General features: G+C 44.4%; 3 protein-coding genes across 3 annotated transcripts; 2 read left to right on the top strand and 1 right to left on the bottom strand.

The window, feature by feature from the left end:
* Nucleotides 1–467: 467 nt before the first annotated feature.
* On the bottom strand, nucleotides 468–13414 carry klhl32 (kelch-like family member 32). Its single transcript, XM_030784909.1, has 10 exons — nucleotides 13392–13414; nucleotides 12349–12529; nucleotides 9080–9187; nucleotides 7412–7510; nucleotides 6149–6364; nucleotides 2896–3622; nucleotides 2563–2621; nucleotides 1570–1762; nucleotides 729–823; nucleotides 468–629 (listed from the first exon to the last, which is right to left on the bottom strand). The coding sequence occupies exons 1-10, from the start codon at nucleotides 13412–13414 to the stop codon at nucleotides 468–470; spliced, it is 1863 nt and encodes a 620-aa protein (XP_030640769.1).
* A 2220-nt stretch (nucleotides 13415–15634) lies between these two features.
* On the top strand, nucleotides 15635–16768 carry calhm6 (calcium homeostasis modulator family member 6). The gene is made up of 2 exons (XM_030785331.1): nucleotides 15635–16174; nucleotides 16322–16768. The coding sequence occupies exons 1-2, from the start codon at nucleotides 15635–15637 to the stop codon at nucleotides 16766–16768; spliced, it is 987 nt and encodes a 328-aa protein (XP_030641191.1).
* Nucleotides 16769–18642: 1874 nt separating this feature from the next.
* Nucleotides 18643–19753, top strand: calhm5.1 (calcium homeostasis modulator family member 5, tandem duplicate 1). Its single transcript, XM_030785330.1, has 2 exons — nucleotides 18643–19185; nucleotides 19373–19753. Exons 1-2 carry the CDS (start codon nucleotides 18643–18645, stop codon nucleotides 19751–19753), a joined length of 924 nt encoding a protein of 307 aa, XP_030641190.1.
* The last annotated feature ends 1112 nt before the right edge of the window (nucleotides 19754–20865 follow it).

Below are 20865 nucleotides of genomic sequence, written 5' to 3'. Positions count from 1 at the left end.
TCATCATCATCGGGAAGTCCATCTGATGGACCTGGTCACAGAGTTCTTCCCAGTCCATTGACTGTCAGAGATTGTCCTCTTTACCTTTTATAAATGTGTGTGTGTGTGTGTGTTAGGCTTTGCGTTGGACATGTTGGAGCGGAGGAGGACTATGGAGTTTGGCACAGGAATATAACTGCCCTTTCGTAAACGGTGGTTTTACTCGGGAGACGACACGGACAAATTGTTTTTTTTGTCGCACGTGACAGACTCACTTATAGCTTGCGTCCAATAACCAAACACTTAATGGAAGTAATGTAACGTTTTTTTTTCACACAATAGATCCTCCTTTTCTTCATATTTACACAAGTAATTACTCAACGCAGATTCTCTTCAAATCTCCCAAACTTTGATTTAAAGGGTATAAAGAGCAGATCTTTTCAATGTTACACTTTACGAGATATTTCGGAACTTTGTCTGTGTGTGTGTTAAAGGGCCCCTATCCTGTGATGGGGCACTTGTAAAGTTTGTAGGTTGGGGCAGGTGAAATAAGGAGCGGGTAGGAAACACGCCGCTATGCCGTTGGAAGCAAACGGTAACGTCGGTCCGTAAAACACCTCCTCTTTTCCCCTCACGCTCACGTCCAAGACCTATCAAAAGCAAACACACAACTCTGACACCTTAATCAAAAGGGAAATATATAACATCAAACCCCGCCCCCCCCCCCCATATCTTTCCACCAAACTCACCTGAATACAAGCCAACGGTTCATTGGTCCAGATTGAGTATCCCCCGACAACATAAATCCGATCGTCGTGCACGGCTACGCCTGCTTCATTCTGGCCTGTGCAGTGAGCATAACAGACATCTCTGCTTTATGGAGGAAATTATAGCCTGTTCTGAGGTCTTCTTTTTTTTTTTCTTTTTTTTTTGCCTTTGACCACTTGGGGGGGGGGGTGTGCAGTAGAGCAGGTTTTTGTGAGCCAGTGGTGTAGACCGTGTCAGCCCCCACTTGGCTTGTTATTAGGCTTGCCTCGGGTAAGAGTTTGGAAAGAGAAAAGCGTGTAGGTGTGTTAGGGAGAAAGCTAGAAAAAAAAGAAGTGTTTTGTGCGAGGGAAAATATAGTTTGGAGTAAAAGGAAGCTGCGGTAGGGACTGCACTAGTGTTTAAGAGGAAGTTGTATGTGGTGGTTAGAACAGTTTTCCCTCCAATGGTTTGTGAAAAAAAAAAAAAAATCATTCAAAAAAAAAAAAAATCTTTGGAACCATTTTAGAATGATTAAACCTCATTGAAAAACACATTTTGCCATTATAACCTACGTAATCTAGTGTGTCAGCTTAAACTGCCTTACGCGATGTACATATGAGTGTTGCATTTCTCATCTAGCTGGAAACTACAATCTGCAATTAAAAAAAGCGAGGCATTGTCATGAGAGATTTTGAACATTTCTCAAAGCGCGCCCGTGGTGGAGAAACACTACAGAGCGTGGGGTCGGACGCCTGCGATGTATCTTTCGTCATGTGATGTCGAAGGTCTGCAGTATAATTTGTGTGTTTGCTGACTTTTGGCTGGTTTCTGGAAGGTTCTCACCGGTGAGGAGACTGAAGGTGCAGCGGGTCCACTGGTCCATGTCGATGTCGTACGAGTCGATGTGTCGAACCAGGATTCGATCGTTGTTAAAGTCCAGGTCGTTTCCACCTAACACGTACAGCTGTCTCCTCACAGCCGCCATCACATGATAGACTCTCCTCTGAATCATTGGACTACGGGCAAGCCACTGATTCTGTCAGAGAAAGAGAGAGAGAAGAGAAAAGGGATGGAAAGAGAAAGACAGATGTGGAAGAGAGGTGTGTGTGAGAGAGAGAGAGAGAGAATGGGAGAGAGGGGAGAAAAAGCAGAGAGAAAAAGCCAGAGAGAAGGGGAGTGAGAAAAAAGAGAGAGAGAGCGAGAGAGAAGGGAAGAAAAAGGGAGAAGAAAGAGAGAGAAGGGGGAGAAAAATGAGAGAGAGGAAAAGAGTGGTTTATTTGTGTATGGGGTAGTCTTTAGGGCATATTGTGCAAGTGCACAGAGCATAAATTGTCTAGATATACAGTATCAACCTTCTGGACCAGAGCAATATTGGTTTAAGGGATACATCTGTTTGTGTGTGTGTGTGTGTGTGTGTGTGTGTGTGAGTGTGTGTATACAACCATACATTTATGAGTGGTTGTGCGTGAGCATGGTGGGTACGTACATAATGTGTGTGGGTGATTGAGTATGTGTTTGCGTGTGTGTGTGTGTTTGTGTGTGTGCGTGTGTGTGTCTAGGGGGAACTGACGGGTGGCCATCTGTTGAGGGTAGTGTGGGTGGGGGGTTGGTGTTCCTGGCAGGTGAATGAGAAGCCTGTGTGAATACCAATGAATCTCCTACTTCTCTCGCTCTCCTTTTCTCTCTCTTCTACACAGTGACCCACACAACCAGAAAAAAAAAAACAGGGCTTACGATGGGCAAGTGACTGTTATTTAGTTAGGTGTGTCTATTGCATTCGTTATTGTATAGAACACAGACACATATACACACACGCACACACATACACACACTTGCCTGGACTGGATCGTACACCATCAGCCTGTTTTGATACTGAGCCGTGTTTGTGACACCACCTGAAAACAGAGGCATCTGTGATCATTTTGCCAACCGGTTATTAAAATCAAATTTCATATCTCCCCTCATAAACATATGTACAGGCAGATAACTGACTTCGGGTTATCAATTTGAGTACCTGGCAGCAGTCAGCATTCAGATACATGTTCCAAGGGAGGAAAAGTTCTGCCCGTGTACATATATTTGGAATATCAGTATGAGCATCTGTGTATTAGACTGTATTTGTGTGGGTGTGTTAGTTCTTTCCGTGTCAAAGCCTCTGTTTTTCTGTACCTGACACCCAGAGTAGACCGTCGGCAACGCAGCCGGCATGGCAGGAAAGTGAGCGGTCAAAAGACTGCACGAACGTCCATTTGTTTCTCTTGGGGCAGTAGCGTTCCACGCTAGGCAGGACTTGATGAAGTTCGTTTCGCCCTCCGACGGCGTAGAGAAACTGACCCAGTGCCCCGAGAACGAAATGTTCTCTGCAGGCTTTCATCGGCGCTATGTCGGTCCAACGGTTACCTCGCGGGTCGTAGCGGCAAGCGCTACGTACCGCGCACGTCCTCCCGGTGGCGTGCTCCACCTCTCCGCCCGCCACAAACAAAAAGTTACCCATGACCGCCACACAGTGGTGGCTTCGCCCGGCGGGCATGGGCGCCAACTCGCTCCAGTTGGAGCCGCCGGCCACGCGGACTTGCTCCTGTGCCGCCGGGTTGAAATAGCGTAGCTCCCTGACGCGGCTAACCTCCCGCTTGCGGCCGCCGGCGATGTAGAGCGTCAGTGACTGGAAACGGGGCCTGGTGCGAGCCGTCTGGCGGACGGGTTGAGCGAACGTGGCGCGGTGGTACTCCAGCGCCTCCTCCACCAGCGCGGCCGCGGCGGCGCTGGACTGGATCAGCGGGTGTCCGCGAGCTAGCCGGTGTAGCGCCGGGACCTCCATCAGGCCGTAGCGTACGTACTGTAGCAAGTCGTCGGCATACTGATATCTGCAGTCGTGTTCCAGCCAGCAAACCAGCAGCTAAGGCAGTAAAGCAGAGAGCAGCTCATTAGTATTCCGCGCAGCGTCAGGATCAAGAGATCACGCTGCTCATATGATAGAATACTCCCGCAGTTCAACACAGGGTGGGCAGGACGAACGTGCCTCTGCCTCCGCGGAAAAAATATCCACAGATCCTTATTACTTTACATTAATTCCACTGTATTACGCTCTGTGTGTGTGTGTGTGTGTGTGTGTATATTTGGGGGGGTGTGGGGGTTGGGGTTGGGAGGGGGGGGGGGGGGTTGTTATACATAGTATGCTGCCGGAGATTTCTGAATGTAAATCAGATAGACTCTGTCTCACATACACACACAGAGCCAGGACTCGCGTCCCTGCCGAGAATTAGACAGACACACACACACGCGCGCTTATGGAACTGTGCTGTGGGTTTCAGCGCAAGCGAGGAGTAGGGCTAAAGGTAGTTAATTGAACTGGAGAGAAAAAAAAAAAAAAAGGAACATTGTTTCAGCTGTGTGTGGGACTGTTAGTATGAACTATATATACGTGTTTTTTTTTTTTTTTTAACTGTTAATATTACTCTCCGGAGCGAGTGGAGCGCTGTAGCTAGAAGACTCTGACTGGGGGACGTGGGCGAGATGGCTTGAGATACGCGATGGCGCATCTATCAGAGAGACATAGTGGCTTTTAACACAATCAGACCTGAGACAGAACTTATTACAGCACTTAGAGATTACCCACAACATGGCCCCCTCGCTGTGCTCATTTCCACCTGACCTACGGGCATTGTGTGCGCACACATGCAAAAAAGACACACTCTTAATGTTCGACTACGAATATCGCGCTATCGCGTACACACTCCACTGAATTACTCTGATCTTTCTGCAGTAGACCCACTATGATTGTGTGGAAAATTATCCCAGTTTAACTGACTGATTTTTTTTTTTCTCCATCACTGTCTCAACCTTTCTGTCTTATGTTACTCTATAACATTTTTGTTTAGTTAACATCCTCTGTTACTATCCTTATAGTCTCTCTCTCTCTCTCTCTCTCTCTCTCTCTCATTGTCTCACTCACTCTCACTCAGAAACACCATTTTTTCTGTTTTCTCTTTCACCCTCCTTCTCACAGCCGTGAAGGAGGGAAAGAGAGTCAGAGTGAGAGAGATGGAGAGTGAGTGAGACAGACAGACAGAGAGAGAGGGGAAAAAAGAGATAGAGAGAGAGGGAGAGAGGGAGAGAGGTGTGAGCGCTGCACCGTCTGTTGACTGTGAACGTCATGCTGGATCAGAGAACTTCCTCGGGGTAGAGAATAAATTAACTCCCCCCCCCCCCCCCCCAACCACCCCACCACCCCGCACCCGCAACCAAAAAAAGAGAGAGTGAACGCAAAAGAGAGTGAGCAAGAGACCGAGAGAGAGAGAGAGAAAGAAAAGGGATGAAAAGAAAAGAAAAAAAAAACAAAAGAGGAAGAAAATGTGATTTCCAGAGCGTGAGACTCTGAGAACTCTGCGTGACGATGATGATTGACAGGCAAACTATATCGGGGGTAGTACCGGCGGTCGCACGTTTGGCTGGCGAACGACGCCACCGGCCTCAGTGCCCATCACGCTTCCGTCTGATGCCCAAATTAACCTTCTCCGCAAAGTGAAGGAGGCCCAAAGCAGCCTAATCAGCCCCTGATTATAGCAGCGGCGGCTGGTTAAGGGGGTCAGGGTAATTGTACCATCAGAGGCCTGATTGTTTTCAATCAGTGGGGCGGCCGGAGTGACAGCTGGGGAATTGGAGCCCTGATGGAGCGACGGTGGGCCTAATCAGAGGGAGACTGAGGTGGGGAGGAGGGGGGTGGATGGAGGGGAGTCTGATTGGTGCAAATGAACAGTCATACCACAACCCCCCCCCCACCCCGCCCATACCCCCTTTCCCTACACACACACTGACGCACACGCGTGCACGCACACACGCGCACACACACACACACACGCTTGCAGTTACACACACAGACATGGATGCACACCTTCTTCTAAAAGAGGAGGGGAAGGAGAGAGAAAAAATAAAAGGGCCGTATGAATTTTGTAGCAGGCGATGGGGATGGCTGCATTTTAATGTGAGTGAGAACATACAGCATCATTTTTGAATGTGACTGAGAACAAAGCAAAAAGGTTTCTCAATGACTGCAGAGCACATTCAGCACTCTCAAATGAACCCTCAGTGTTTATTCAGTTTGCTCTGGTGAGTGCAGACTATAATAAACACATTTTTACCTGTTAATGTAAATCAACACTCCAGAGAGTCAATTCAATGGCTACGGAGTTAATGGACTTAACTTAACTTAACAACTCAAAACCATAACATTTTACACTGCAAATCAAGACTAGCAAATTTTGCTGTGTGTATCTGTGTGCAATAATGTATTGGACGATTTACGAATACAATTTAAAAATGCATTATAAACCGTTAACCGCACTATATTTTACTGTGGCTCTGAATTCATGGATTGGCCAGTGAACAAATGAGTGTGAGGCGTCAGAGCGTGAGGAGCACGCACCTGCCAGATCTCCTCCTCGTTGAGGGAAGTGAGTCGGTCGCTCTTGAGCACCTCCCTGAGGAGGCGATAGGGGACCAGGAGCACTTCCTCCTGTCTGTTTTGCTGCAGCTCAGACAGGTGCTCCACCAAGAAATTAACTACAGCCTCCTCCAGGACAGGCAGGTGGAAGAGGTCAGCCAGGCGGTACAGGTCCAGGTAATTAAAACTGTTTAACTCCTACGGATGGGACCAATACACACACACACACACACACTTATATGTAAAGACGCTGTGTTAAAGAATGCACCGTCATAATCACACACACACATTCACACATAGCACCAGTTGTGTGAATGTGTCTCAGAGTAATCAAAAACATATAAGCACGGTTCTACCAAGTCATCACTATTATAATTAGACAGAGAGAGATGGAGTGAGAGACAGAGAGAGATGGAGAGAGAGAGACAGAAAGAGATGGGGGGAGAGAGAGAGAGAGACAGAGAGGAGAAGGGGTGATGTTGGAAAACATCTAGGACAGACAGTAATGAAAATGACAGTGAGGGAGGAGTATAAAAACAGTCAGATGAGAAACAATGAGCTGGGAGCTAAGAAAAGAAGAACAGAGAGAGACAGAGAGAAACAGAGAGAGAGGGAGAGAGAGAAAACCAGAGTCGGATTGAAAATGGAGGCAGACTGCCATCTGTTGGCCTTTGCTGAAGCTGCTCACAAACCTAATATGAATATTCATAAGGAACAAAACACACAGACAAATTACAATACCTCAGTTTATCTACTCAACTTTTAAATTACATACTGTAACCAACTAACTACATATCTTAGAGACGTATAGCTTTATGCTAAAAGTACAACATTAACACACATCAGAAACAGCGTCATTCCATTTTCTGTGAGAGAAAAAAAATGTTTTGATGTATAATGTAGGAAAACCTTCTAGAATAAGTATCTAACATAATTCACAACATGACACGTGTTTATATCATGTCAGCATTTGTCACTTAAATGTCCTTTGTCATTGGCCTTTACTGTGGCCATGTCTAAAAAGATTTACTCATTCAGTTGTAATTTGTTCTCTCTGACAGCAGGTGGCGTACGTTCCCCCTGAAAACCTCAGTTCCATGAGGTTTTATCTCAATGTCTCATTTTAATGTCGTTAATCCCTTATGGAAAAGGTAAGCTGTGTGTGTGAGTGTGTATGTGTATGTCTATGCGTATGTCTTTGTGTGTGTGTGTGTGTGTGTGTGTGCAAGTGTGTGTGTGACTCACCTGTATGAGGTAGTGTGAGCAAAGACCAAGCAGGTCCAGCAGCTGTAGATGACTTCCAGCGGACAGGACGTCCTCGATCACCCCGGGCTCCAGCATGATCTACAGACAGTTAGAGAGAGAGAGAGAGAGAGAGAGATAGGGTGAGAGAGACAGAGAGAGAGAGAGAGAGAGAGAGAGAGAGAGACAGAGGGTGACAGAGAGAGATAGAGAGAGAGAGAGAGAGGGTGAGAGAGAGAGAGAGAGAGAGAGGGAGAGAGAGAGAAAGAGAGAGAGAAAGGGGACCTGAGTGAGATGACCTGATGTATTGCCTTTGCCAAACCCTGGGGTGGTGTCAGGGCATGTGGGTCATTCTAAAGTTAAGCTGAGAGAGCACTTAAAAACTCTGAGCTGTATAACAGACGACTCAACCCGGGCTAAAGAAACACGATGAAACCAAAGCAACCGATCACAGCGTTCACCTGCTGCACAGTATATGCACATTCTTTGAATTATTAATACTTTCTTTTACAGAGAACGATAAGTCTTCATGGGCACGCACCACACAGATTCATTTCTGCATTAATATTTCAGCGGTCGGATAATTAGGTACTAATAGTGGGTTACATATTTCATTGATTAACAGAGACACAGCGTTTTGGGCCGGCTCTCTCTAACTCAGAGTCCGCCTCTCTCAGTACCTGATTACACCTAATCCTCCACCCCCACCACACACACACACACACACATACACACACACACACACACATATAGATCTATGTATTGTTCTTATTTATTCACGAATTTGATAAAAATGAGTGATTCAAGAGAGTATATTTTAGTCAGTGTCTTCCGGTACTGATCTTTTGATGGTCTTTCTTTAATCATTTTCAGGTTTCAGTTTGCCTTTTAGTTGCCAGCAGCTTTATTTCAGGAAATATATTTATCTATGATGACGCATTTATAAATAATTGTCCACATACAAGTACACAAACAAAACTAAATTCGTTTTTAAAGTATCATTAAGGCTTTTAACCCTGCCCAGAGATAATGTTTACAAATGGGTTTACTGGATATTCTGTTTATTCAAATGAACGGACACTAGGCTCTATTTACAGGCAAGAAAAAAAAAAATTCTATTTTCAGCTGCACTTTCATGCTTTTTTGATTTTTGTCTGAGTGTGTATTGGCAGAAATGGCTGAACGGCCCTCGTGTATCTATGCAGGTTGGTGTGGTTTTAGCTGCGCGTTCGCCTGGATGATTAACGCACCCACGCTCGACCACTCCCTGTCTCAACGTCTGGACGGACTAACACGCACAAGTTGGTTGGTTCTATCCTACATACAACCGTCCTCCGCTCGTCTCCATGGGGACATACGATTATTCATCCGGCGCTCGCTATTCTCGCAACCTCGTCCCGCGGGTTTTAAAATAAACCGGACTTTTGATGCGTCGACGCCAACAGACATGATTGTAATGACTGAACCCGTGTCAGAGAGTCTCCACGAACATGCTTGTGAACAACAGCAAACCTCCTGACTTGTTGGCAGATGAAGCACTGTTACTGGCAGTCAATAGACTGATAGGCAGAGGTTTGAAGGGAAACAGGGCCTACACTGTTATTTTTGTGGGTCAGCGAGGTGAATGGACATCGTGTGAGAGACATGAGATGGGGGGGGGGGGGGACATACCTGACCAGTGTAGGCAAAGTCTAGGGCGTGCTTCAGTCCCACACACGTTACTCCCTGTAGTGTCACTTCATCAGCCTCACTCTCCACCATACACAGACTGAACATAGCCTGAAGACACACACACACACACACACACACGCACACACGGACACGCACGCACACGTACACGCACACAGAGAAAATGACTGATTAGATACACACACAAACACATTTCATTAGCTGTTTCATTCAAGTCTTAATTAGGCATCAAACTACGACTCAAGCTCACACACTAAAGTGAAATTGACATCATTTAACAACACACGCACACACACACACACACACACACACACACACACACACACACACATACATACACACACAGACACATCACAGAAACCAAGAGGCTAGCATGGTCAAACTGTGCTCTCTGCCAGACACTGACTAATCAAAGGTATTGATGGATGTCACCCAGCGGGTGTGAGGAAGAGACATTGATCCGGACCGCCAGAGGAACACGCCAAGAGAGGGAGGACCACAGATCATAGATTACAAACCAAATAAAAACCCTCTTTAATCACCCCTTTTCTGCACGGCAACAGCGAGACAGTTCAAATGAGGCAAATTCACACTGATCGCACACGTAATGAGGGTTATTCTTTCAAATGCGTGTATTTATTTTTACGTATTTTTATGGCATTGGTTCGCATCACATTTTAGACGCCTCATGCGATTTCCACACGAGAAGCGACCGTTGACGCAAAGCTTTCGGCAATCTGTTGGCCCTGTAACTTGAAATAAGAGCACAACATGGAACATTCACAGAGCCGAAAGAAAATGGGTACTCTTTGTTTCTATTTTTGCATCCTAGAGACTTTATCGATTTGACTTCTGTTCACACCGTTCTGCTTAAAAAAAAAAGAGTGTCCAAAAAAAACTGTGGCCTGTCTAATTAGAACTGAGGCTTGTTAGTTAGCTACTGTGGTAATTAAAAACTTGTTGGTTGAGTGACCACAGACCACAAATGCAACCCTCATGGGAGTGTTGGGGATGTGGAGGGGGGGGGGGGGGGGGGGGGGGGGGGGGGGTGAGGTTATTTTCTTTTTTTTTGGACAGGGCCACAGACCAGCAAAGGAGTCATGGTCTGACTCATCCATCTGGAGGGCTGGCTTTGTGACCTTGAGAGCGTGCGGTCAGCGAACGTGATGCAAACAAAGCCAAGCGACGACGCGCTCAGACCGCTATAGGGGCGAGACGTTTCGACGTCGTGGAGTTAAAAGAAAAAAAAAGAAAAAAAAAGAGAGATGTCGTAGTTTTGGTGTTGATTATGTTTCAGCGCTGACGTATTTGTAGGATTGTGTGAATTTGTAAAATTTGCGCCATACACTGCGGTGGAGACGACTTTAAATGGCCTGATTCTAGAGCACATCGTATAGATTAGATGTAAGCATGTACTGCCTAAGTCGGAGTGATAGGACATCATTTATACATTCGCTCATTTTCTAAGCCGCTTTTCCTAATCAGGGTCACCCGGTGCTAGAGCCAATCCCAGCATTCATTGGGCAAAAGGTGGGGAAACACCCTGGACAGTGCGACACCATGCATTCATGTATACTTATTACAGTAAATTTGAGTGTTGGTAATTAAAACTCTTCATCTCCTATGGACAGGACACACACACACACACACAAACACACACACAGACAGTGGCAAAGACGCACAGTCATAGCCACACACACACATTCACACCTATCTAACTTGTGTGAATGTGGAATAACACCAATTAAAAGCATAACAAAAGTTCAACCAACCATCACAGTAGATATTAGACCACTGGTAATCCTGCATCATTAGTGCATGTGAGCACTGTCTATGATGTCTATCAGTTGTGTGGGCTGCTTGGTAGTACATATATATTTGTACAGTTTACATACATACATATATATCTAATACGCTCTCAGTTCAGCTGATTCGTACTTGAGCTGTGTAGAAGCTTTTCTCTACAGGTTCCTGCAGAGAAATCCTTGTCAGTGTAGCATTGTTTGCCGCAAGCGCTGAGGCCTGCTGAGATTACATCCCTGGCTTCTCAAACAGAGCGAGCATGTCAGATCCTGGAGAGGCGCGATATCCCACGACACAGCGCTCAGAGACGTTAAAGGACTAACGTGACAGAACAGGGGGAGACACACACAAAACACTGGGCGAGCTGGAGCTTGGCTAGCCACACACTGTGCTGTACCCCCATTATACTGTCATATCTGTTCAGTGACTTCCTGTGATTCCTTAGTGTGTGTGTGTGTGTGTGTATATGTTTTTAGATGTCTCCAAGCCAATGATTTGGGCTTGTGTGTACGTGTGAAAAAGAGATAAAATGAGCAGACACAAATGTAGGTGTACACACACACACACACACACACACAGCATTTGCTTGCACACAGCCAAAGAGACTTCAAAGAGCAAACAATAATCAATACACATCCTACATGCTTAATATAAAGTCAAACGCTGAACATGAAATGACTCGACAGGTCACGGTACGGTAGTACAGACAGAAGGATCTAGTGAGTGGGCAACCAGACCAGTCAAACAGCTGAGCATTAGCTGGGCGGGTCTCCTCACTTGAGAATGACGAACAGGCAGCACTGGCATAGAATAAAAAGACATATACGTCAGAGATGTAGGGGGTACAGCAATCAAAACAGAGAGAAATAATAAAAATAGCCTTGTTCTTATAGTCCATGCCAGCTCACCATCTCTCTTAGACTACTAGAGTAAAAATACCTGCCCTGAATAATCTCTCGGCTTCTCAGAGCTCATACATGTCTCCTACTCAGACACAGGTTTCTTTTCCCTGTGTCTAATCGACTTAACTTCCAAAAATCAAATCTGAACTGATGCATCTCAGGATCCTCCCATTCCCTGCCTGCTCTGTCTGGCTCCTATACGGTGTGCGTGCGTTTGTGTGTGTGTGTGTGTGTGTGTGTGTGTGCACGTGATACGCACCATTCGAGTGAGTCGAAACGCGGCCAAAGACAACCTAGCACATCTCTGACACGTTTCTCCTACCGTACGTGACAGAGCTGGATCAATTCAATTTCAGTTCAAAGATTCTATACATTTCATGAATACCAAACGACGCAACATTTTCCATAGTTATTATATCCATGTTACACTCATTTCAACTGATGACCTCAAGTGACAGAGTTGGAATAAAAAGGGACTGACACCAGTGTCCAGCTCAAATTGAACGAAAAAAAAACCCCCCACACACACACACACAAAAACCCTACCCGGAAGTAATCACTGCAGGCCGCCAAGACTGCCTTGTGAGCATGGAACTTCTGTTCCCCAGCAACCAGTGTGACATCACAGAGGAGGCCGTCCTTGCGCTGCTGGTTGAGGGCAGAGAGGACGGAGTCCTGGTGAGATTTGGACTGGCACAGCCTCTGTCCGGTCAGCATGTCCTGTGTACTGGGAAAGATGGGACACAATGTTGGCCAAGATGTTGGTGATGGTGTTGGTGTGTGTGTGTGTGTGTGAGCAAGCAAGCATCTGTACTCAGAATGTATACAAGCAGCTGGTGAATTTCAGATGCACCCATGCAAAATCAAGTTCTGAAAATGGTGTTTCAGAGCTGTGAATGTCCTTAAGTATGTTCGGTGTAACCTTCTTAGCAAATAGTAGTGGTTGTTGTCCAGCTGGGGTAACTTAGAGTGGTGAGGCTGTGAGGATTAGCAAAAGAGCTTGATTGGCAGAGGCTGACGGGGAAACCAGGATAAATACTCTTGAGAGAGAAGACAAGTGCTTTTTTTTTTCACGTGACTCTGATCTCAGCTAACCTCCATTCACCATGTCCCTGCTAATCAAATATAGTAACAGGCTAAATAATGCTACTGGAGCAAACTTGAGACTTTAAAAAAGTCAGTAGCGACGCCAGTAAAATATGCTTTAACATGATTATGGTAAAAGATAATAACTTTTAGCACTGACAGATACCACATATTAAAGAAAACACCAAGGACACGTTCATTTGTAATTCATACCTGTGCCAAAAAAATAGTCCTTGGGCACAAAGACAGTACTGCATGAACGCAACATTGTTGCTAGGCAACAGAAATTTCCGTTTTGATAACCTCTAAGTCGGTTAGCCGAGCTGATATTTTATGCATGGTAAGGTAATTGGGTTAAAGTGTCATAGAGTATGATTTTTCACACTCCAGCCAATCAGCATTCAGGATTGGAGATAGCCCATTTATCAAGTTTCCCATTGGTTTTTGAACGCATCATTCTCACAGGTTAGCGAGTCAGTTTGGGTGAGTGGGCAGATTTGTACCTGGGCAGGGTCTCTGAGGGCATGCTCCAACTGCAGAGCGGAGGAAGAGGGGCAGTCTTCTACAACCACTGAAAGAAAAAGAGTGAACGTCAAAGACAGCACATGATTCAAACTAAAACAGTGGCTACACTGTAATCTGTATATATCCAAAAGAGATAACCACAGAAGGCAAGCGAGTTCTTTCAGACAGAGGCACTGTGTATCACTACTGCCTTTTGTATGAATAACAAAAAAATAACTGAGACATCTCGCAATTCAGCAAGAGTCTAATACAACACCCACTTCTATCATAGTATAAATCAGGCCGCTTTATTGTCATGAAGTTGAAAATGAAGCCACATCATTGTACTAAAGCCTCAAGTGTTACGCTGTAATCAGGTATTATGGCACACTCTAATATGGTTTGGAAAATGAAAAATGACTATCCCGTAATACTGCATCCAATCCTGATTACTACTCGCCTCTTCTCAGCCTGAAGTTTATCCAGAGTTAGTGTGGCTTTAGGGCTCCATGCCTCCTGCTCCGGTTCTGTCTGTGACTGTGCCGTGGAACACACTCATGTGACAGTCAGAGGCCTGAGGCAGGCTGCTGACGGTCCGATGCCGGATTCATTTGGTTCTAACGTCCTCCCATGTCTGTACAGTCCCAGGAGTTATTGATCTGATTATAGAATGACCTTCAGACGTCTTGCTGCAGCCACTAAAGGAAGGAGGAGTAGGAGGAGAAATACAAGGGGAGAGAGAGAGAGAGACAGAGAGAGACAGAGAGAGAGAGAGAGAGAGAGAGAGAGAGAGATTAGAAGCCAATATCATTACTGTACAGAATTAGTCGTCAGAAGGAGCATGCTTCATACCTACACGTTATAGGACTGCCAGATGCATGGTGCATTACTGTGAATTTAGAGAGACCCCCATGTGAGAAATGTAGCAACGATCTACCAACAGTTTGTTCCCATTACTATGACCAAGTTTCAAAACCATAAATAGGGCAGTGCTTGCTTTCATATGTTCTTGTCTTATCCACAGTTTCTATGTTGAAGTTGTTGCTTACAACATTGTTTATCCTGGCAAAATTTTGCTCTACACATCGTGTAAGACTGCAAGACGAGCGTGAAGGTCGAAAATCAGATTATCTTGTTTTCATGAACTGAACCACTGAGCCGTATCCACAATCACTTTTTACATTTCAGCTGTCAAAGGTCTCCTAGCAACAGGGCAGCTCAACAACACTGCTCGGTATTGGGGTATTTACAGGTGAACTCTACCCTCACGTTGCTTAACACCCGAATGGTTGCAGTCTTACAAATACACAGAGTTACTCATCTAAACGAACCGCAATCTTCCCTGTGATTAGAACCAAACGCTTGCGTGAGCGTTACATATTACCGCCCGCACAAATCTCTTATGCACCATAACACATTACACACAGACAACATAACGTGCCTTCTTAGTTGGCCGGTTGTTCTCCCGCGACGTTCTGTTCTTCTTGTCTTCGCCTTGTTATTCTGTCGATGTTAAACTTGTATTATAAATGCAAACGTAGTGTTGTAGTCTGAACATGTAGTCGTGTGGTCTTGAAGCAATTGTTCCCTATGCATTTTAGACTACAGTATTAGCTAGACTGTCGCATCCAAACCACGCCTCTCCACACCGGTCACATGCGTTTTGTCATACGGGACACAGCGCCATCCAGTGAGACATCTCTACTAATCATTCATACCTTCTTTTGACTGCCTACATGAATGGCTATTCTCAGCCTGATAAGTTTAGATTTTAGCGGTCGGTTGAAAGTACCAATGCATCGTGGCAAGCTCTCATAAAACATACGGAGAGAATGAGGGAGGAAAGGATGGATGGAGAGAGAGAGAGAGAGAGAGAGAGAGAGAGAGAGAGAGATGGTGGTGGGGGTGGTGGTGGTGGTGGTGGTGGGAGGGGGGGTGGTGACGGGGTAAAAAAGGAAGTTGAGTAAGAATAAGTATTTCAAATCAGTTTTGTCTGATCTCCCTGACTGAAATTAACCTCAATTTCTTTCAATTACAAGAGATTCGAATGTCCCATTTTTTTTTTAGCTTTGTTTGACAAAAAGCAGAAACTTGTATTGCGCAATACATATAGTAACTTATAGAATAGGGAAGACAACGTACCCACAGGACTCCATTCAAATGCACTACAATCAGTGTAACGTCTAACGGTGTCGAGACATTAACCCATTCTGACAGTTCAGTTATTTCGGGAGAGAAATACATGGCGACGAAAGCTATGGACATAGTAAAGAAAATAAATTCTGGACCAACGGGACCGAATTTATGGTTCGGCCTCATTGCATTGATAACTGCCGGCGGAGAACAGGGTTTTTCATCGTTTGCCTTCAAGTGCCCATGCAACGACTGGAACTTTACTTACGGAGCTGTATCTCTTCTAGTACCCGCACAAGTACTGCTGATACTGGGTTACATGCTACACAACAAAACATGGAAACTGTTCACAGGATTGTGCCGTCGCAAATCTAAGTTATGTCATTTGGGCAATTTCACCGCGCTGATGCAGATCACCGTCACTGCACTGGTCGCGCCCGTTACCTGGATTGCAATTGCGCTCCTAAAAGGAGAATATTTTGAATGTGCGATGACAGGCACTAACGCTACGCTTTTCGTGCGTCACTTTTGTCATAAAAGTAGCGCTCAGTGTCAAACGGAGCTGCAAAAGTTTCCTTGTGGCAGAAGTACCACAGTTTCACAAGCAGAGAGAGAGGCTGTCTTGGCGTCAATACGGGCCCAGTCACAGGTGAGCAGAGACTATACTTAGGGTATCAGGCAACGTTTGTTATCCCGTTAGTTAAGCCGGCATCTGCTCCGGCTTTAGAATTGTGAGGATGGACGAAATTTCATATGGATATACTTTAAGGTGTATGACATTTCTTTATCTTTACAGGTTTTAGGATGGCTTCTGATTGCGTCCTTCATAATGTTACTTTTTGTACTCACCTGTTGGACCAGGTGTGGCTCTCCAGTCAGTTACTTGCAGCTTCAGTTTTGGAGGACTTATAGATTGAAGGAACTTGACTTGTTTGAACGTCAAGCAGCCGCCCGTGCTGCGGAACTTGCTGAGAGAAACACAAAGTCCTTTTTTGAACTGACGAAAGCCGAAGCGCTGAGGAATCCCTCAAGACAGGCTTGGGAAAAAATCTCTGCTCTCGTCAGTTACAGTAATTTTGACGAGTACTATAGCTCCTTACACAGGTATGTATGCACTTCACAGGACCCAGAAAATCCTATGAAAAGGTCGGAAAACTCAGGGGGGATAGCACTGAACCGTTTGCCGAGTCTTGATCCCGACGACACGATCCGGATGATGCTACCGATGGAAATAGCCGAATGAGCGCACCGCTCATGCTGCTGTGCATGGAGAAGAAAGGATATTATCAGCTTTTGTCATAAGTGCTTTTTTGTGTGCTATCAGCTTCATCTATCATCATCATCATCATCTTCAGTGACACTTTCAGAAAAGCAGCAGGAACTTCTTCATTTTCTGAAAGAGTTCCACATATCATTTCCTGTTAAAAATCCCTCTGCACCTGACTAAATAAGTTATACATTTTTTGTATGCAGTTTGTCAGAACGGTTTGTTTGTACTGCTTGCACTTCTTGCTTGAAATTGTTTTGCTGAAATTAGTTTAATTTCTTTTTCGTATTTGTTCATATCTCACTATCATAATAAATGTTCTTTTCTACTTTCATTTTCCTTCTTTAGAAAACTGGCAGTGTTGTTTTCCGTCCCAATTTTCGTGCATTTTAGTAAAAAAAGGAAAGTTTACCATTTTCAAAGTACCACAATGTAGAGCTGATAAAAAATTTTTTCAGGACATTACATTATGACTTAATGTATAAAGATCTGTGGTTTGATCTATGGACACATCTCACAGTAACACTCTTTTCCCTATGTCTTTGGTTTGGGCCCTCTAAAAGAAAAAAATAGCAGAAATAGTAATTATGTAATGAACACTGTCATTAAACCAAGCATCTGTTTTAAGGTTGTGAGTGCTGAAAAAAGCATAAATACATTATGACTGACTTTTGGTGAACTGAACTGGTTAATGTCACCTGATACTGTTCATGGTATGTGCTTTTGTCCTCTATATGAACAGAAAAATGATTCAACCTTAGTTACGGACGAAACCTCTCACTCTTTACTGTCTTTCGCTTGCACAGAGCACGGACCCTTCAGCATATTGTGGGCGTCCCCTGAAACCACAACGCTAAAAGCTTCCTTTTAAAATGAGCAGATCAATGCAGCGCGTGCAAAACAGTGCAAGCTCCTAGCATCCGGAGATGGGCTCGGTCGAGATGATGTGGGAAAAAAAACAGTCAGATGTGAAACTAAGTAGAAGAGATTTGCATGCAAGTTTCATTTTACGGTTCCTTTTTTCCCCACAAAGCAGAAGGGAGTGCTATTATTTCGTTGTGGATATCATAGCATTGGATGTATACTATTATCTATTCAAAGTGGTAAAAACACGTTCTATAACTCAGTTTTACTTCTAGAATTCTAATTCCTTTTGCAATATGAAGACCTACAGATGCTGCGTCTTGAAGTTTGTGTGTGTGTGCGTGTGATAGAGAGAGTGTGTGTTTTCAGCACATCAGTTCTGCGCGATAATTAATCACGGAAGCAAATTAACCTCACGTTAATCCATTCACTTGGAGGGCACAATTCTGAAAATATTTCATCTGCAATAAATGATTTTCCTTCTTCAAGTTAAAGATGTGTTTGGTCAGACAATGTTAAATGTTGGTTGTTAAAGCTGTTGTATACATTCAAAACAACTGCACTTATGTGTACTGAGTTCTCCTCACTGCAAAACCAGATGAACAAGTTCTGAACCAGTCTGGTCGCAGCCTGTGCGTTTAGAGAGGGGAGGGGCTGAGAGAGGGGTATGGGGAAGGATGAGGGATAAAAATCAGGGGAGGAGTTGAAACTGAAAGAGAGCTGGGGATATAAACTGTGAGGGAGGAGCTGAAAGGAAGGAGTGGAATGGGAGAGGGATGGCAGAAAAAGAGAGGAAAAGGGAGTGTCGGGGGAAGAAAAAAACAGTCCTGTGTTTTTTTCCTCTCTCAGCGATCCGTGATAACAGGGATATTCCAGCCGCCTTCGTCTAAGCTGATCATCTCCACTCTCTTCATGTTGCCTTGCTAAATGCTTTCTTTTTCATTTCTTTTCAAGGACTTGTAAGTGAATCAACTACAATGACTAACATGGATTCCCTAAACAGTGTGATGCGTTTTCTTGTTAATCAAAAGACTACCATTGGCTATGGATTCATGGCTTTACTGACGGTAGGTGGAGAGAGAATCTTTTCAATAGTTTCCTTTCAGTGTCCTTGCAACCTCGATCAAAACTTTGCTTACGGGATGGCATTCCTGCTTTGTCCCTCCATCGTCTTGCTGGCTCTGGGATTCTTCACCAGCACACCTCTCTGGCGTCTCTACACGGGCTGCTGTCTGAATCCACTCAAGTTGTGCCCCAGGGGTAACTGTATTGGCTGTTGCTCTCAACTGATGAGGGTGATATCCAGCGCCCTTGTAGCTCCTATCATGTGGCTGTGCGTTGCGCTTCTTAACGGCACGTTCTACGAGTGTGCGGTCAGTGGCCTGAACAACAACCTTATAATCGACCTGCTCTGTAAGAACAAAACGCAGGCGTGTCGACAGGAGCTGGCCCGGGTGCCCTGCGGGAAGTCACACTTGCCCAGGGAAGAGAACCAGGAACTATTACTTATGTTAAGGGCCCAGTCACAGGTAAGAAGTTCCCACCGGTAAAGAGCCTATTTGTGTGTAGAAACTGCTCCTGGATTTACAGTTTAGGGATTGACATTAATGTTTAGGCTACTCTGAGACTTAAACCAAAAGAAATGCTAAAGAAATGCTTTGAGGTTCCTCTGTGAGAAAAGCAATAAAGGTATAAGAGGTCTTTTGTGTTTTTCAGATACTTGGCTGGACCATCATTATTTTCGCTGCTATAGCAGGACTGATTGGGATATGCTGCAAGAACTGTCGCTCTCAGGTGAGTTATCTGCAACTCATCTTCTGGAAAACCTACATAAAGAAAGAGCGGGAGAAATTCGATACGTATGCCGAGGAGTACGCTTCGAGGTTGGCCGACAGAAACCTAAAGAGCTTCTTCGAAAACCGTGACCCGGAACCATTCCCGTTTCCAAACCACAAGGCTTGGGAGGAGATCTCGGCTACTTATACATTCACTAGCAGCGAGCAGTACTACAGCACTTTGCAGAGGTTTGTTGAGCGTGATGACAGGGACTACAGCCCTGAGAAGAGACTCATTCTCAGCTCTGACGAGGTTGTCTGAGAGGATGTGTACGCACAGACATACAACATTGATTTAAGGAACACGGAAGCATCAGTTCAGCATCTGCAAGATCTCTCTCTCTCTCTCTCTCTCTGTGCGTGTGTGTGTGTGTGTGTGAATAAAGAGTATTTTTTATTTGGAAATGTAAAAGTAATGCAAAACAATGCCGTTTAGTCATCTGAGGGGGAACAAATGCAAATGGAAAAACTGAAGCATGAGCCAAGTAATTACGTTAAACGTGACATTAGATGAAAACTTTTTTCATTCACTGCCAACAACTTGAAAACAATCACAAAAGCATAATCACAAAGTACACTAAAAACTTTCCTTACAGCAAATACACTACAATCATTAATATCAAGGCAAAGGATGTCTTCTTTACCAGGGCACATCTGCTTTCCTTCAGTTTAACCTACTTTTTTCTTTCTTTCTTTCTTTCTTTCTTTCTTTTTTTTTTTTACAAACGAGCAATTCAAAACCACTACAATTACCTACGAACTCAGGCGTGTTCTTGCTCAATTACAAATTTTATTTTTATTTTATTTTATTTTGTTTTTTTGGTGAAGGCTTTCTTTTTTATTTTATAATTAGACAATGAAGCTGTGCCTAATAAACTGAATTAGTTTACAAGTGGAAAAAAATAAGTTTTTGTTTGTTAACATAAGGTCAGCAGTCTTGTCTTGCACAGTAAAAGGTCAGGTTTATGCATGAGAGCCAGAACGTGCCTAATATCTATTGTCTGTTTCTTACTGTTCATTGAGGAGTTGGATTTAAGCTAATGTTGTTTAATGATGAATACTGCACATATGACATGTGTGTATAAGATCTTTCTGTATAAGATCTTCCAATTTAAAACACTAATTTGGAACTTTCTCATGGATTTTAAACCGTTTGTTTTGTGTGTCATGTATTAATATTTACATTAAACTCTGTGCAGCATTCTGACGTCATGTGAGACTCGTTAAGTCCCCATGCGGCGTACCGGATAGTACGATTTCTTTTCTCGGATTTGTGTAATGTGAATGGGGATGGACTTGACAGGTAACCACGTCAGACACTTGGTTGAAACTTGCCCTAAAATAATTATACTACACACCTTTAAATATTGCACG

Source organism: Chanos chanos, chromosome 9 (assembly GCF_902362185.1).
Source record: "Chanos chanos chromosome 9, fChaCha1.1, whole genome shotgun sequence".
Lineage (NCBI taxonomy): Eukaryota > Metazoa > Chordata > Actinopteri > Gonorynchiformes > Chanidae > Chanos > Chanos chanos.
This window is presented reverse-complemented; position numbering and strand designations above follow the sequence as displayed.

What these genes read in the sequence shown, in the direction of transcription:
- klhl32 (XM_030784909.1), bottom strand. Translation starts at nt 13,414, where the DNA reads ATGCCCTCAGAGACCCTGCCCAG. An exon ending in CGGTCTACTCTGGGTGTCAG is followed by an intron (nt 2,622 to 2,895) that starts GTACAGAAAAAC and finishes CTCTGTTTTCAG; the next exon opens with GTGGTGTCACAAACACGGCT. An exon ending in TGGTGTACGATCCAGTCCAG is followed by an intron (nt 1,763 to 2,562) that starts GCAAGTGTGTGT and finishes TTTCTCTGACAG; the next exon opens with AATCAGTGGCTTGCCCGTAG.
- calhm5.1 (XM_030785330.1), top strand. Translation starts at nt 18,643, where the DNA reads ATGGATTCCCTAAACAGTGTGATGCGTTTTCTTGTTAATCAAAAGACT. An exon ending in TGTTAAGGGCCCAGTCACAG is followed by an intron (nt 19,186 to 19,372) that starts GTAAGAAGTTCC and finishes TGTGTTTTTCAG; the next exon opens with ATACTTGGCTGGACCATCAT.
- calhm6 (XM_030785331.1), top strand. Translation starts at nt 15,635, where the DNA reads ATGGCGACGAAAGCTATGGACATAGTAAAGAAAATAAATTCTGGACCA. An exon ending in CAATACGGGCCCAGTCACAG is followed by an intron (nt 16,175 to 16,321) that starts GTGAGCAGAGAC and finishes TTATCTTTACAG; the next exon opens with GTTTTAGGATGGCTTCTGAT.